At 43.1% G+C, this 13,553-nt stretch overlaps 1 protein-coding gene across 3 annotated transcripts; it reads left to right on the forward strand.

Annotated features, from left to right (window-relative positions):
* LOC116518267 (pulmonary surfactant-associated protein D-like) lies at positions 1-12,109 on the forward strand. Of its 3 annotated transcripts, none has more exons than XM_032231552.1 (6): positions 1-347; positions 1,361-1,436; positions 2,218-2,385; positions 3,764-3,845; positions 7,530-7,613; positions 11,313-12,109. In XM_032231552.1, the coding sequence occupies exons 3-6, from the start codon at positions 2,353-2,355 to the stop codon at positions 11,708-11,710; spliced, it is 597 nt and encodes a 198-aa protein (XP_032087443.1). In that variant the 5' UTR covers positions 1-347; positions 1,361-1,436; positions 2,218-2,352; the 3' UTR covers positions 11,711-12,109. The 3 variants fall into 3 exon arrangements, with proteins under 3 accessions (XP_032087443.1, XP_032087442.1, XP_032087444.1); XM_032231551.1 differs by having other exon boundaries at positions 303-347; positions 1,149-1,436; XM_032231553.1 differs by lacking the exon at positions 1,361-1,436 and having other exon boundaries at positions 304-347.
* Positions 12,110-13,553: the final 1,444 nt, after the last annotated feature.

Below are 13,553 nucleotides of genomic sequence, written 5' to 3' on the forward strand. Positions count from 1 at the left end.
CCGGCTGAGTTGCTGGTGGACTCTGACAGCAATGACCATTATGGGGCTGCTCTGGAGAATGAGGAAGACGCTGGAGGGTGTTTGGAGTCAGGGCAGGGATTAGAGAGGCCTTTGGCCACCGGGTGCATCTGAGTCAGGGAGCAGTGAGGAGGAACAGAGGGAGGTTGTCCCTGATGTGTGCGTGCGTATAGCTGAGAGAAGAGAGCATGTGGAGAAGACGTCATAGAAGGAAGTAGGGAAAGCTGGCTACTGTTGTGGCCCTCCCAAAGAGTTTATAGGTGGAGCAGGGGAGGGGAATCATTGCAGGAAACAACAGTCCATTTTACTAGCCGTTGAGAAAGCATTCCGTAAGTCTAATCTTGGTTTCTTGAAGACAGCGTTCTAGACTCCTAGCCAAGGGGTGGCTTTAAGTCAGTAATTAGTCGTGGCAGACAGCGTGTCTGCATATTCATTAGAATCACGGGGACAGGATAGATAGGTAGGTAGGTAGGTAGGTAGGTAGGTAGGTAGGTAGGTAGGTAGGTAGGTAGGTAGGTACAGACAGACAGACAGACAGACAGACAGACAGACAGACAGACAGATGATAGATAGATAGATAGATAGATAGATAGATAGATAGATAGACAGACAGACAGACAGACAGATAGATAGATAGATAGATAGATAGATAGATAGATAGATAGATAGATAGATAGATAGATAGATAGATAGATAGATAGATAGACAGATAGATGATATAGATAGATAGATAGACAGACAGTAGATTAATAGATGAGAGATAGATGAGAGATGGATGGATGGATGGATGGATGGATGGATGGATGGATGGATGGATGGATGGATGGATAGACAGACAGACAGACAGACAGACAGACACAGGCAGGCAGGCAGGCAGGCAGTAGATTAATGAGTAGATAGATGATAGATAGATAGACCCACATAGACAGACAGTAGATTAATGATAGATGGATAGATAGATAGATATATAGATAGATAGATAGATAGATAGATAGATAGATAGATAGATAGATAGATAGATAGATAGATAGATAGATAGATAGATAGATGAGAGAGAGAGAGAGAGAGGTAGGGGGGGGAGATATTGCACTTTTTTAAAGATGTTGATGGTATCATTCCTTACCCAATAGGCTGAAATGAGAGCAAGAGGGTGGTTGCCTCATTAACACCAAGCCTGGTCAAGTGAAAACTTGAACAATGCCTTCAACACCAATTTACTCTTCAAATAGAAGCAACAATACAGACTAGAAATGGCTGTCTGTCGATTGTCTGTCTACCTCCCTACCTACCTTTCATCTATAATTTCTGCTGCATTTTCTTCTCTGAATCCTGTCTTATAAAGGTTGCAAGAGATACAGAGAAGCTGATTTCTGCTGAAGGATTTCCTTTATTCAACTCATGATGAGTCTGTCTTCAAGGTATTTTCTGTTTATCTTCTACTGTTGTTTATTACTACCTAACCAGGACACTTGACTCCTGCAATAGACTTTCAATCACCTACAGTATTTACTGCTTTGTAATCTTCCTGATTCCCCTTGTTGTCACCTTTCAACTGGGCCTGTATTGGCAGTCCAATCTGGTTGATTTCCTACTGTGGTACCTTTAATTCTCTTCATTCCTACTTGCCTTAAAATCAAATAGACCTGACCAGAATTGGCTATAATTGGAAGGAGGATTCCAGAATGGTAGAAAAATATACAGTTCAGGTCAGAGGTGGGTTGCTGCCAGCATTACTGCCGGTCAGCATGCACAAAATTTTGCTTCGCTCGCATACATGCCCGCGCGTGCTCTGCGTGCATGCGCATTTGCAGCTAAAAAGGTCTGTGCATGTGCACAATGTTTGGGGAAAAATTACATCTTTGCAATGAAGATTGTCTGCGCATTCGCAGAACTGAAATCGAGATGGCACCACGAGGATAGAACCGGTTCGGGCACATGTCCATCCGAGTTACTACCTACTCGGCCGAATTGGTCCGAACCGGTAGGAACCCACCTCTCATTCAGGCTTCAATTGTTAGGATTTAGGTGGTATCTGAGTTTCTTTCTCTTTCTGCATGCACTAATAAAGTTGGGGATGAAATGTCTACAGGCATCCAACAAGGATTCTACAATCAATTGTCCAGGTACTTGTTCTTATCCAGATTCTGACGATGTAGGTTGACTGGTTTTATGTTGTTGGTTTTTTTTTTGTCATCTTAGGCCAAACATCCAACCATGCTGATATTCCTAATGCTTCTTCAGCTGACCTTGGGGGTCTCGCTCCAAGAAACCGCCAAATCAGCTCCTCAAGACTGGCTCCAAGTGCATGCATGCTGATTATGTGTGCACCTAACAATGGGGATCCCAGAAGAGAAATGGCTATTCAAGGTATCTAAACATCTGCAAGAGACTGCGCTGTTTTCTTTTGGTTTTTATGCCTAGAAGGACGGTGCAGATACTTTGTGTGTTCTATAACCCTCTGAGTCAGGTTCAGCTCCCATGTTCTGTTGTACTGATGAAAGATTCTAGAGATATGAAGATGTAGAAGAAAATTACATTAGGACAGTATAGTTATTAAAGCAATTTAATAACTATACTGTTATTAACTGTACTGATAACTCAGATATGCAATATCAAAAAAGGGGTTGTTTTTTTTTTTGTCAAATAAGTAGAGAGTTCAGACCGCTACAATCAGTTTCAGATCCAATCGTTTGAATCTGTGTGGAGAAGCAACACACTGTAGTTGGAGCATAAGCAATAATTCAGCAATGCTTACTAATGTGTATAGATCAGGGTGGGTTCTAGCTGGCGTTACTGTTGTTTTGCTCATCGGCCCACTTCATGCGTATGCACGGTTCAATAGAAATTGTTCTGTGCATGTGCAAAACTCAAAACAAGATGGCGGTGGTGACTGCGGTGACCAGGGAACCGGTTTGGGGCATGGCCAGCCTGGGTCACTGCCGGTTCTGCAACTCAGGCCATCATACCACTACCAGTTCAGCCGAACCGGGCCGAAACGATAGGAACCCACCTCTGGTATAGATGTTTGCTACAAGCCATAATTCTGTCACTGCCGTGTTTCTATGAAAATAGGGTCTTATTTTCTTTTAATCCCTGAAATAAGCACTTGGCCTTATTTTGGGGGAGGTCTTGTTATTTTTGAGGTGCAAGAGGCCCCTTAACTTTGGCCCATGGATCAGCTGATCCAGAGGGCCAGAAGTTCTCTCTGTTTCTGGCACACTCTTGCCAGTCCTAGTGTCACTGGGCCTGCCACTCTTTTTTGCGGCCACCACTAAGAGAAGGGCGTGGTAGCTAGGATTTCTGGGAGCGGCCCCTGTGAAGCCATTCCACATGGGGCATGGGACATGTTCCCCCCTTTGCCCCAGAAAATGGTGGGGACCGGCTGTGCACGCAGTTAAATATTTTAGGGGAGGACTTATTTTAGTGCATGCACTCAAAAGCCCAATTGGGCTTATTATCAGGGGAGGTCTTATTTTTGAGAAATAAGGTACTATCCACACTAGTTTGCATAATGATGTTGTGACCTACTAGTGTCACTGGCCTTCCCACAACCCAACCAGTAGAGTAGAAGGCTTAGCAAGAATTAGGAAGTAACATCTGACTAGTAGCAAAATCACCTCATGATTTAAAAAGTCTGAAGTGTTAGTACTATGTAAGGAACCTTGGCTGATAGTAACACTGTAAGAGTGGAATGTTTTCCTTTGAGTCATTGAACTAATCTGTTTTTCTCTTATAAAATCACCAGGACTCCAACAGTTTTCAAATCCATCAGAACTTTTGGCTTTCTCTGCACCAAACCAAGATAAACTGGGAAGTGGGACAAAATGGTAAGATTCATTTTTCAGAAACGAAATTTACTATGGGGAAAAAAGAGGGAACAAACTAGGGGGGAAAATATTAAGGGAGGGAATATTTATGATGCAAATATCAACAGGACAGAGAAGATAACTTAATGTACTGCACTATTTATTCCTTTATTCAATTTATTGTGTCGCTTCATCTTACCTGGAGGCGGCTTACAATCATTAAAACCCACAAAACAATAAAACAATAAATAATGGCATTAAATTGATTGAGATTGAGGAAAATGGGGAGGGAGAGAGAAAGATGCACATGGGGATGAGACAGGGGTGAAATGCTACTGGTTTGGACTGGTTCGCCTGAATTGCTAGTAAAAAAATGCTACCGGTTCGCCCGAACTGGTGGTTAAAAAAATGCTACCAGTTCAGACGAATTGGTATTTCTGACAATCAGCTGTGCTGCACAATTTATATTAGCTAGAAATCATGCGGCACAGCTCATTGCCACACAGCTGATCATCGGAACTATCAGTTCGCCTGGCTGTGCAACAATCAGCTGTGCCATGGGATTTATATTAGCTAGAAAGAAGGAAATCCTAAATCACATGGCACAGCTGTTCCCCACCTTGCTGTTCTCAGAAAGGCTTCTTAATCCTCCCTTTTCTGCACTGTGCATGCACACACGAAGCAAACAGGTAGCAAAGTGAACCAGTAGCAGACTTCAGAGCATTTCACCCCTGGGGTGAGGAGGTATTTAATCAATTAACCAAAATAATGTCTGCCCTCCATTGAGGATCCAGGCAGTTTGACGGAGTTAGGACTTCAGGCCCTTTCAGATTATGCTCTTTTTCTAAATACGATTTATCTTCCAAACATTCTAGTGAGATAGGATGGGGCAAGAACTACCGTGTTTCCCCAAAAATAAGACAGGGTCTTATTTCTTTTGACCCATGAAATAAGTGCTTGGCCTTATTTTGGGGGAGGTCTTATTATTTTTGTGGCGCAGTAGGCAGCGAGGGTGGTCACCACATGGCTGCTGCTATGTTGCAATATTTTCAGGGAGGGCTTATTTTCAGGGGAGGGTTTATTTTAGGGTATGCACTGAAAAGTCCAATTGGGCTTATTATCCTGGTAGGTCTTATTTTCAGGGAAACCGGGTAGGAATCTGCTTAGCTCTCTTTACTTTCTTGTTACATTGAGTCACGATCCTGCTCAACCAAATCATAAGATATTAGGGTCACACACCATTCAGCCAGGTTTCTTTTAGTCATTGTTTGCCGAATAAATCGCAATTGGCTTTCATTTACCCATCAAATGGTACATGTTGGTTGGGTTCCAACATCCGTGTTAATATGTTGTAGGATTCCTGCCACTGAGCTTTATAAACTCTGCTCTCTGGCTCGCATTGTGTGTAAACACAATGAGTGACTTATTCTACAGACTCTGCCTTGGTTTGTGTTCACTTCACAACCACCAATTCCTTTCTTCTGTCTCCTTGTATTTGTACAAAGTTGAACTTTGATATCAGTGTGATGAGTACATCTGGTTTACAGGCCTGGAATTGTTTGAAGGATCAAAATGACAGCATCCGTCATCTCTGACAGCAAAGTGACATTGCAGAAATTTCACTTTTTCCTTTTCTTTTGCCATCTTAGCTCTTTTCCTCCTCGATATATAGAATAGAATAACATAGAATTTCCTTCCTTCCTTCGTCCTCCTTCCATCGGTCCTTCCTTCATTCTTCCTTTCAAATAGAATAACAGAGTTGGAAGGGACCTTGGAGGTCTTCTAGTCTAACTCTCTGCTTAGGCAGCAAACCCTAGCAAATCCAACATCTTTCTTAAAACATCCAGTGTTGGAGCATTCACAATTTCTGGAGGAAAGTTGTTCCACTGATTAATTGTTCCAACTGTCAGGAAATTTCTCCTTAGTTCAAGATTGCTTCTCTCCTTGATTTGTCTCCATCCATTGCTTCTTATTCTACCCTCAGGTGGTTTGGAGAATAGCTTGACTCCCTCTTCTTTGTGGCAACCCCTGAGATATTGGAACACTGCTATCATGTCTCCCCTAGTTCCTTCTTTCCATCAAACTAGACATACCCAGTTCCTGCAACCGTTCTTCATAAGTTTAGCCTCCAGTCCCTAATCCTCTTTGTTGCTCTTCTCTGCCTCATTCTGGAGTGCAGTCTTTCTTCTGCTCCTTAAAGAAAAAGGAACAGGCCCTCTTGTTCATCTATCGTTAGATCATCCTCACTGAGCCTCCCCCAAATCTTCCTTGACTCATAGGTTTTTTTTTTTTTAATATGTTGAACTTGTGCATATTTATACAAGGTTGTTTTATTTCCTGCTCCAAACAATGGTGCAGTTATTTCACCTGCCATCCACTGAGTTAATAAACTGGTTTCTCAGGCAAACATAGTTGTGGTCCATGAAGGAGAGATTTAGAACTTGCTATTTTCTACAGGCAAAACCTGTCCAACCAGCCTTCCTATCAAAAGCGGAATTGAAATCTATTTAAAACACTGGAAAGCAGGATATCTATTGTTTGGGGCTCATGAACTTCCTTCTGTCCAGTGGTGGGATTCATTTTTTTTACTATCAGTTCTGTGGACACGGCTGGTGGCATGGCAGGGGAAGGTCACTGCAAAATACCCATTCCCACCCCATTCCAGGGGAAGGATACTGCAAAATCTCCATTTCCTCCCAATAAGCTGGACTCAGTCCAGGGTGGTATTTACCGGTCTCTGAACTACTTAAAATTTCCCCTACCGGTTCTCCACAACTGGTCAGAACCTGCTGAATACCACCTCTGATTCTGTCTTATTACGAAGGTTACTCTGCTTCTTGTTCAACCAAGAAAGACACTGTGTTTAGCAGAAAAAATCATAAGGAAACATAATATCAGGAAGCGATGGAGCGCTTCCCCACTCAAATTTAAATGTGCATATTAGAAATATCTGCGGCATTAAGCTCCCAAACTCAAGGAGTAAATAAGCCCTAAAATATCTCTTTATATCATGAATGGGCATCTTCTGCATGAATTTTTGAGTCAACGTTTGGTGAAAACCTCCATGACAGACTCCACAAGAATGTATAGTTATGAAGGATACACTTCCAAAGCAGAGGTGGTATTCAACAGGTTCTGACCAGTTCTGGAGAACCAGTAGTGGAAATTTTGAGTAGTTTGGAGAACTGGTAAATACCACCTTTGACTGACCTCGCTCCCATCTATTCTCTGCCTCCTGAGTCCCAGCTGATCGAGAGGAAATGGGGATTTTTGCAGTAACCTTCCCCTGGGGGTGGGAGGGAATGGAGATTTTACAGTATCCTTCCCCTACCACTTCACCAAGTCATGCCCACAGAACCAGCAATAAAAAAAATTGAATTCCACCACTGTTCCAAAGATAGAATACCATTTTTCATATATTCCTAAAAGTGAAATTAGTCTTAATTTAATTTCAATCCTATTTCCTTCTTCAAAAACATATGAGAGAACCCTCATGGTTTCTTTAAAAAAAAATATCTGACAAATCCAATCATTGGGTGCCTGAAGAAAGAGCACTAGGAAGGAGGGTCAAGTTATTGAGTCCCTCTGACTAGATGAAATGTTCTCCAGGGTCGTGACTATTACAAATATCATTCTTTGCAATGAAGAATCTCTAATTAAATTTGATGTCAATGAGGAACTCTAACTCAATTCCATTCCATTCAGAGCTTGAACTTCTTAAATTGCAAATAAAAGAACTTCGGATTCAGATGGACATTCTCAAAGCTACCTTCATCAAAGTTCAACAAGGTAAGACATTTGGGAGGAGGGGTACGCCAGCGATGGCTAACCATTTACGTTGCCGTGTGCCGACCTGCATGCAAGAAATGGCATGCAAAGCCATCCCGCCTGGACTGTGCAGCCTCACTGGCTGTCACACATGCAGGAGCACCAAAATCTGGAAGACCAGCATTTTGGTGCATATGCACGTGCCAGCACCCAAACCTCTGCTTTCCTGTCATGGGCCGGTGCCCAACACACAGCTGGCTGTCATGCCTGCTTGCGACGGAAACCCCAAAGTTTGGTGTCGGCACCTGCATGTGTGCTGAATGCTGTTCCTGGTTTCAGCACTCCTACGCATACAAAGGCCAGCTGACCAGCACACATGTGCACAGGAATGCAGAAGAGGAGCCAGAGAGGCTACGCATTCCGCATGGGATGGCTCTGCATGCCGCTTCCGACACACATGCCATAGGTTGGCCACTACGGGGTTAGGCCCTTCTGGTATGTGTGTTTCCACATCTTGATCTAGCTAACAATCCTGCTGGTTCTCCCTCCAAATATTAATCAGGGACAACCCTATCTGGCTTTCAAGGCAGTTCTGAGATCAGTGGACTCCCAACAGTGGCTCTGATAACACTACAGGAATTCTGTCCTGTGGCTTTCCCATTGTTTAATAACCACTGACACAGATAATCCTTGACTTACAACATGTCATTTTGTAACCATTCCAAGTTACAACAGCAATGAAAAAAGGGACTCATCATGTTTTCCGAAAATAACACAGGGTGTTATTGCTTTTGACCCCCAAAATAAGAGCTTGGCCTTATTTTTGGGGAGGTCTTATTATTTTGAGGTGCAGGAGGCGGCAAGTGTCGTCACTTCATGGCTACTGTGGGGAGGGCTTATTTTCAGGGGAGGCCTTATTTTAGCGCATGTGCTCAAAAGCCTGATTGGGCTTATTATCGGGGGGGGGGGGATTTCCTTATTTTCAGGGAAATTGGGTAGGAATGTTTCTCACACTTATGACCATTGCAGCTTCCCATGGTTTGATCAAGTTTCTTTTAAATGGTGGAAGAATTAGGTATGTAAAATGCTTGACTGTGTGTCAGGGTTCTGCCAATGCCTAATTAGCACATGAAATCTCAAGGCGCGGTTCAAAAGGAGCATCATATCGGCACGTACCAAGTGAGGCCAACTCTGACCTCACTTAATTTGCGCCTTGACTCTCACCCTGTTTCCCCTCCCCGCAAGGTGAGTCATTATTCACATTCCCCAATGAAGCAATTTTTGTGGGTTGTAGAAGTCACTCCCGCTGGCCACTGTGGATCTCCACGGAGATGGCCTTGACATTTGCCGGCTGGATTGTGCTTTGTTTTGACTGAGGTGCAAATTCCTCGATGCAGCTGCGAGCTCGATTCCCCATCCCCTGCCTAGGGCAACTTGAGAGCAGGTTGGAAAGCTTCGCGAGTTGACACAGTGGCTCTGATAACAGGAATTCTCTCCTGGGGGTTTTCATTATACCCCAGATAATCTTGACTTACAACAGTTTGTTTAGTGATGATTCAAACTTACAACGGCAATGAAAAAAGTGACTTAGTTCTTCACACAATCATTGCAGCATCCCCCTGGTGAAGTGATCATAAAAGGGGGCCCAACTCACTTAACAAATGCCTCATTTAAGCAACAGAAAAATTTGGTTCAATTGTGGTCATTACTCAAACTAGGTAACATCTTCGGTGTTAGACTAGCACTGATGATGATACTTAGTTGGGTAATGAGATGTCTGCAAGAAAACAACCAAGCCAGGAGCCGAGGTGGCACAGTGTGTTAAATGCAGCACTGCAGGCTGCTTCAGCTGACTGCAGTTCTGCAGTTCGGCTGTTCAAATCTCACCAGCTCAGGGTTGACTCAGCCTTCCATCCTTCCGAGGTGGGTAAAATGAGGATCCGATTGTTGTTGGGGGCCATATGCTGACTCTGTAAACCGCTTAGAGAGGGCTGAAAGCCCTAAGAAGCGGTATATAAGTCTAACTGCTATTGCTATTGCTATAAGCTCTGAGGGCATCAATGACCCCTCAAGTCCTATTCTGCTTTTCAGGGTCTGCCCCTGAATTTTAGCTATTTAGAAAGTAGATTTTGACAATGAAAGCAATGACCCAGAGAAGTGGGATATCTCTGCTTCGTTGTCCTCAGTGAGAGGAGGGACAATCCTCTTTAAAATTTTAATTTAGATCCCTGAACAAAGTAGGGGTGTCCACACTATGATCAGAGTTAGTATAGCGAAAAGGAGAAATGAAAGCCACACGTAGATGTCTAGCTGCTCATTTATCTTTTATATGTTTCCTTTTTTTATGACACATTTTTAAAAAGTTCATAAAGCAAGGTAATAAAAGGCATGTACAAAAGAATAAAACGGTAAGATGCAATTAATGTTCATTAACCTGCAATGTAAATGCAAGTAAGGAAGCATGGAGATGGGAGCGTCATGGAGGTTACACTTTTCAATATATCATCAGTTGCTTCTCAAGTTGTGTAATGCATTGACTTACTTTTTAGATTAAATTTTTTTTAAAGCTATTAAGCTCTAAAATATCTAGTTAACAAGGTATCACCAGGGATGAAGCAAGTTCTGACAGGTTCTGAAGAACCGGTAGCGGAAATTTTGAGTAGTTCAGAGAACCAGCAAATACCATCTCTGGTTGGCCAAAGAATGGGGTGGAAATGAGATTTTGCAATTTCCTTCCCCTGGAGTGGGGTTAAGTATGAGCCAGCTGTGTGCAGCAGCTGCCAAAAAAGGCAACCCAGTTCTAGGCTGCATCAACAGAGGGATAGAATCAAGATCATGTGATGTGTTAAAACCACTTTATAATGCCTTGGTAAGGCCACACTTGGAATAGCAATAGCAATAGCGATAGCAGTTAGACTTATATACCGCTTCATATGGCTTTCAGCCCTCTCTAAGCAGTTTGCAGAGTCAGCATATCGCCCCCACAGTCTGGGTCCTCACTTCACCCACCTCGGAAGGATGGAAGGCTGAGTCAACCTTGAGCCGGTGAGATTAGAACCGCTGAACTGCGGATAACAGTCAGCTGAAGTGGCCTGCAGTACTGCACCCTAACCACTGCGCCACCTCGCTCTATACTGCATTTGATTTTGGTTACTATGATGTAAAAAAGATGTAGAGACTCTAGAAAGAGTGCAGAGAAGAGCAACAAAGATAATTTAAAAATTGGATGCTAAAATAACTAAAGAATGCTTTCTGGAATTGAGTATGTCTAGTTTAATTAAGAGAAAGACTAGGGGAGACATGATAGCAGTGTTCCAGTATCTCAGGGGCTACCACAAAGACGAGGGAGTGAAGCTATTCTCCAAAGCACCTGACAGGTAGGTAGGGCAAGAAGCAACAGGTAGAAACTAATCAAGGAGAGAAGCAACTTAGAACTAAGGAGACATTTCCTGACAGTGAGAACAATTAATCAGTGGAACAGCTTGCCTCCAGAGATTGTGAATGCTCCAACACTGGAAGTTTTTAAGAAAATGTTGGATAACCATTTGTCTGAAGTTGTGTAAGTTTTCTTGCCTAGACAGGGGGTTGGATTAGAAGACCTCCAAGGTCCCTTCAAACTCTGCTATTCTATTCTATTCTAAATGCCCGCTCCCATTTTCCCAGGCACTAAAGACGCCTCCACAGCATATTTCAATGTTTTACTATTCTCTTTCCTTCTAGCTACCCTGGCTCCCAATGGAATGCTTGTGGGTGACAAAATGTTCAAAAGAAGTGACTCTAAGGGAGATTTCCAGGGTGCTACCGGCAACTGCGCACACATGAATGGCAAACTTGCCTTGCCAAGGAATCCGGAAGAGAACGAAGCCCTCAAAAAAATATTAGAACAGCGTAACGAACGGGCCATTCTGGGAACCATGTACAGCACAGCTGAAAAGAAGTTTAAAGATCTCAATGGCCATTCTCTACAATTTTTCAACTGGGCTCCAGGAGAACCGAATAATCCTGGTTACGAAAAGTGTGTGGAATGCACCCAAATGGCCAGTGGCATGATAGAATTTGCGATATCGGCTGGGCAATCATCTGTGAATTTAGCATCTAATGGACATTGGGTTGGGTAAGGAAAGAAAAAGATTTCCACCATAGAGCTGAAAAAGAAAGCTTAATCTGTGTATCGCACATACAGTCTAGCATATGGCAACTAGGTCCCAACCCAATAGCTTCTCCTGTTTTCAGCAAGGAGATTTGAAGTCAAGTTTTACTCTGTTGACTTCAGCCTTGTCATTCCAACCGAAGTTGCCTTCTTCCACTTAAACCAACCACCTTGGAATCCTTCCTCTGTCCTCCACTGAAGTAGTGACCTAATTTGAGGCTGCTTAGCTTTTACAATCCAGCATCAGATAGATGTTGCCATCTTCCAAGTCTTCTCTAGCTTAGTTTAGACAGCAAATCTTGCACGGAAATGTAGCAGCTTATAGATCCATTTTCCAATTTCTAAATAAATGCATTTCATGCCAGCATTTGTTGCTTGAGACACTTTTTTAAATCTCCATTGTAAAGGTAAAGTTAAAGGTTCCCCTCGCACTTATGTCCTAGTGGTTCCTGACTCTAGGGGGAGATGCTCATCTCCATTTCAAAGCCAAAGAGCCAGGGTTGTCTGAAGATGTCACCGTAATCATGTGGCTGGCATGACTAAACACCGAAGGCTCATGGAACGCTGTTACCTTCCCACCAAAGGTGGTCCCTATTTTTCTACTTGCATTTTTATATGCTTTCAAACTGCTAGGTTGGCAGAAGCTGGGACAAGTAACTGGAGCTCACAACAAGTTATGCAGCATTAGGGATTCGAAACCGATGAACTGCTGACCTTCTGATCAACAAGATCAGTTTTCTTAGCCACTGAGCCACCCTTATGACAATATAATATTCTAAGCTAAATCCGAGGAAAAAGGGCCAGAAATGAAAAGGGAATGAAATTCCTGTAGTGGAAATCAGCCATTTCTCTCGCAAAACTGCATCGTGCCTTGCACTGCACAACAGGATGAGTTCCCATTCCTTGCCTCAGCTCCTGCCCACCTAGCAGTTCGAAAGCATGCAACTGCAAGTAGATAAATAGGTACCGCTTTGGTGGGAAGACAACAGTGTTTCATGCACCTTTGGTGAATAGCCCTACTGGCCACATGACTGCACAAATTGTCTTTGAACAACACTGTCCCCCAGAGTTGGACACAACTGGACAGGGAAGCATTTGCCTTAATAGTGATGAACAGAGAGTTCTCATGAAGGACACTGCCACGATATGGGTGAGTCGCATGTGAAATTTGCAAAGCCCTGCAAAAATGAACTGAATTGAAGGGGTTCAGAAACATGTGTGGAGACATATTCAAGCAGAATTTGGAGTGACTTGAAGTACAACCAGAACGTTCTCTGCAGGGGTGGCATTCACTTACTTTCCCTACTGGTTTGTAAATGTTGAGTGCATGTGTGCACACTCATTTCACCCACACGCGCCATTTCCGCACAGACGCTCAGCCTTCTGCGCATGCACTTTTTGCTAAAAGAAGGGCCTAAATGGGATGCCATAGAGCCGAGGCAGGTATTTCTGCTACCTGTTCGGCCCGACCGGTCCTGAACTGGCAGAATACCACCTCTGATTTTCTGGCTCTGTGAATTTTAAAGCTATTTCTCCAGCATCTGTACTTAAAAGTTCATATCTCTTTAATTGCCATGACTTTTTTCAAGGAATTTTAATACACTGAACAAAATTCATTTCTCCTTACCTAATTCTCCCTCTCCTGCTACAAAAACAAAATGAAATAAAATTGCTTACACGGCCGCAACATTTGTGTCCTTAATTAATGTCTGAGCATTTCTTTCCCTTTTTTCTTTTCTTTTGGTATGCTAAAAAAAAGAAGTCTCAGCGGTCCTTCGAGAGGAAGCCACAAAGCTGTCAGTCCACCTTTC

The sequence above is a fragment of the Thamnophis elegans genome, chromosome 15, assembly GCF_009769535.1.
Source record: "Thamnophis elegans isolate rThaEle1 chromosome 15, rThaEle1.pri, whole genome shotgun sequence".
NCBI lineage: Eukaryota > Metazoa > Chordata > Lepidosauria > Squamata > Colubridae > Thamnophis > Thamnophis elegans.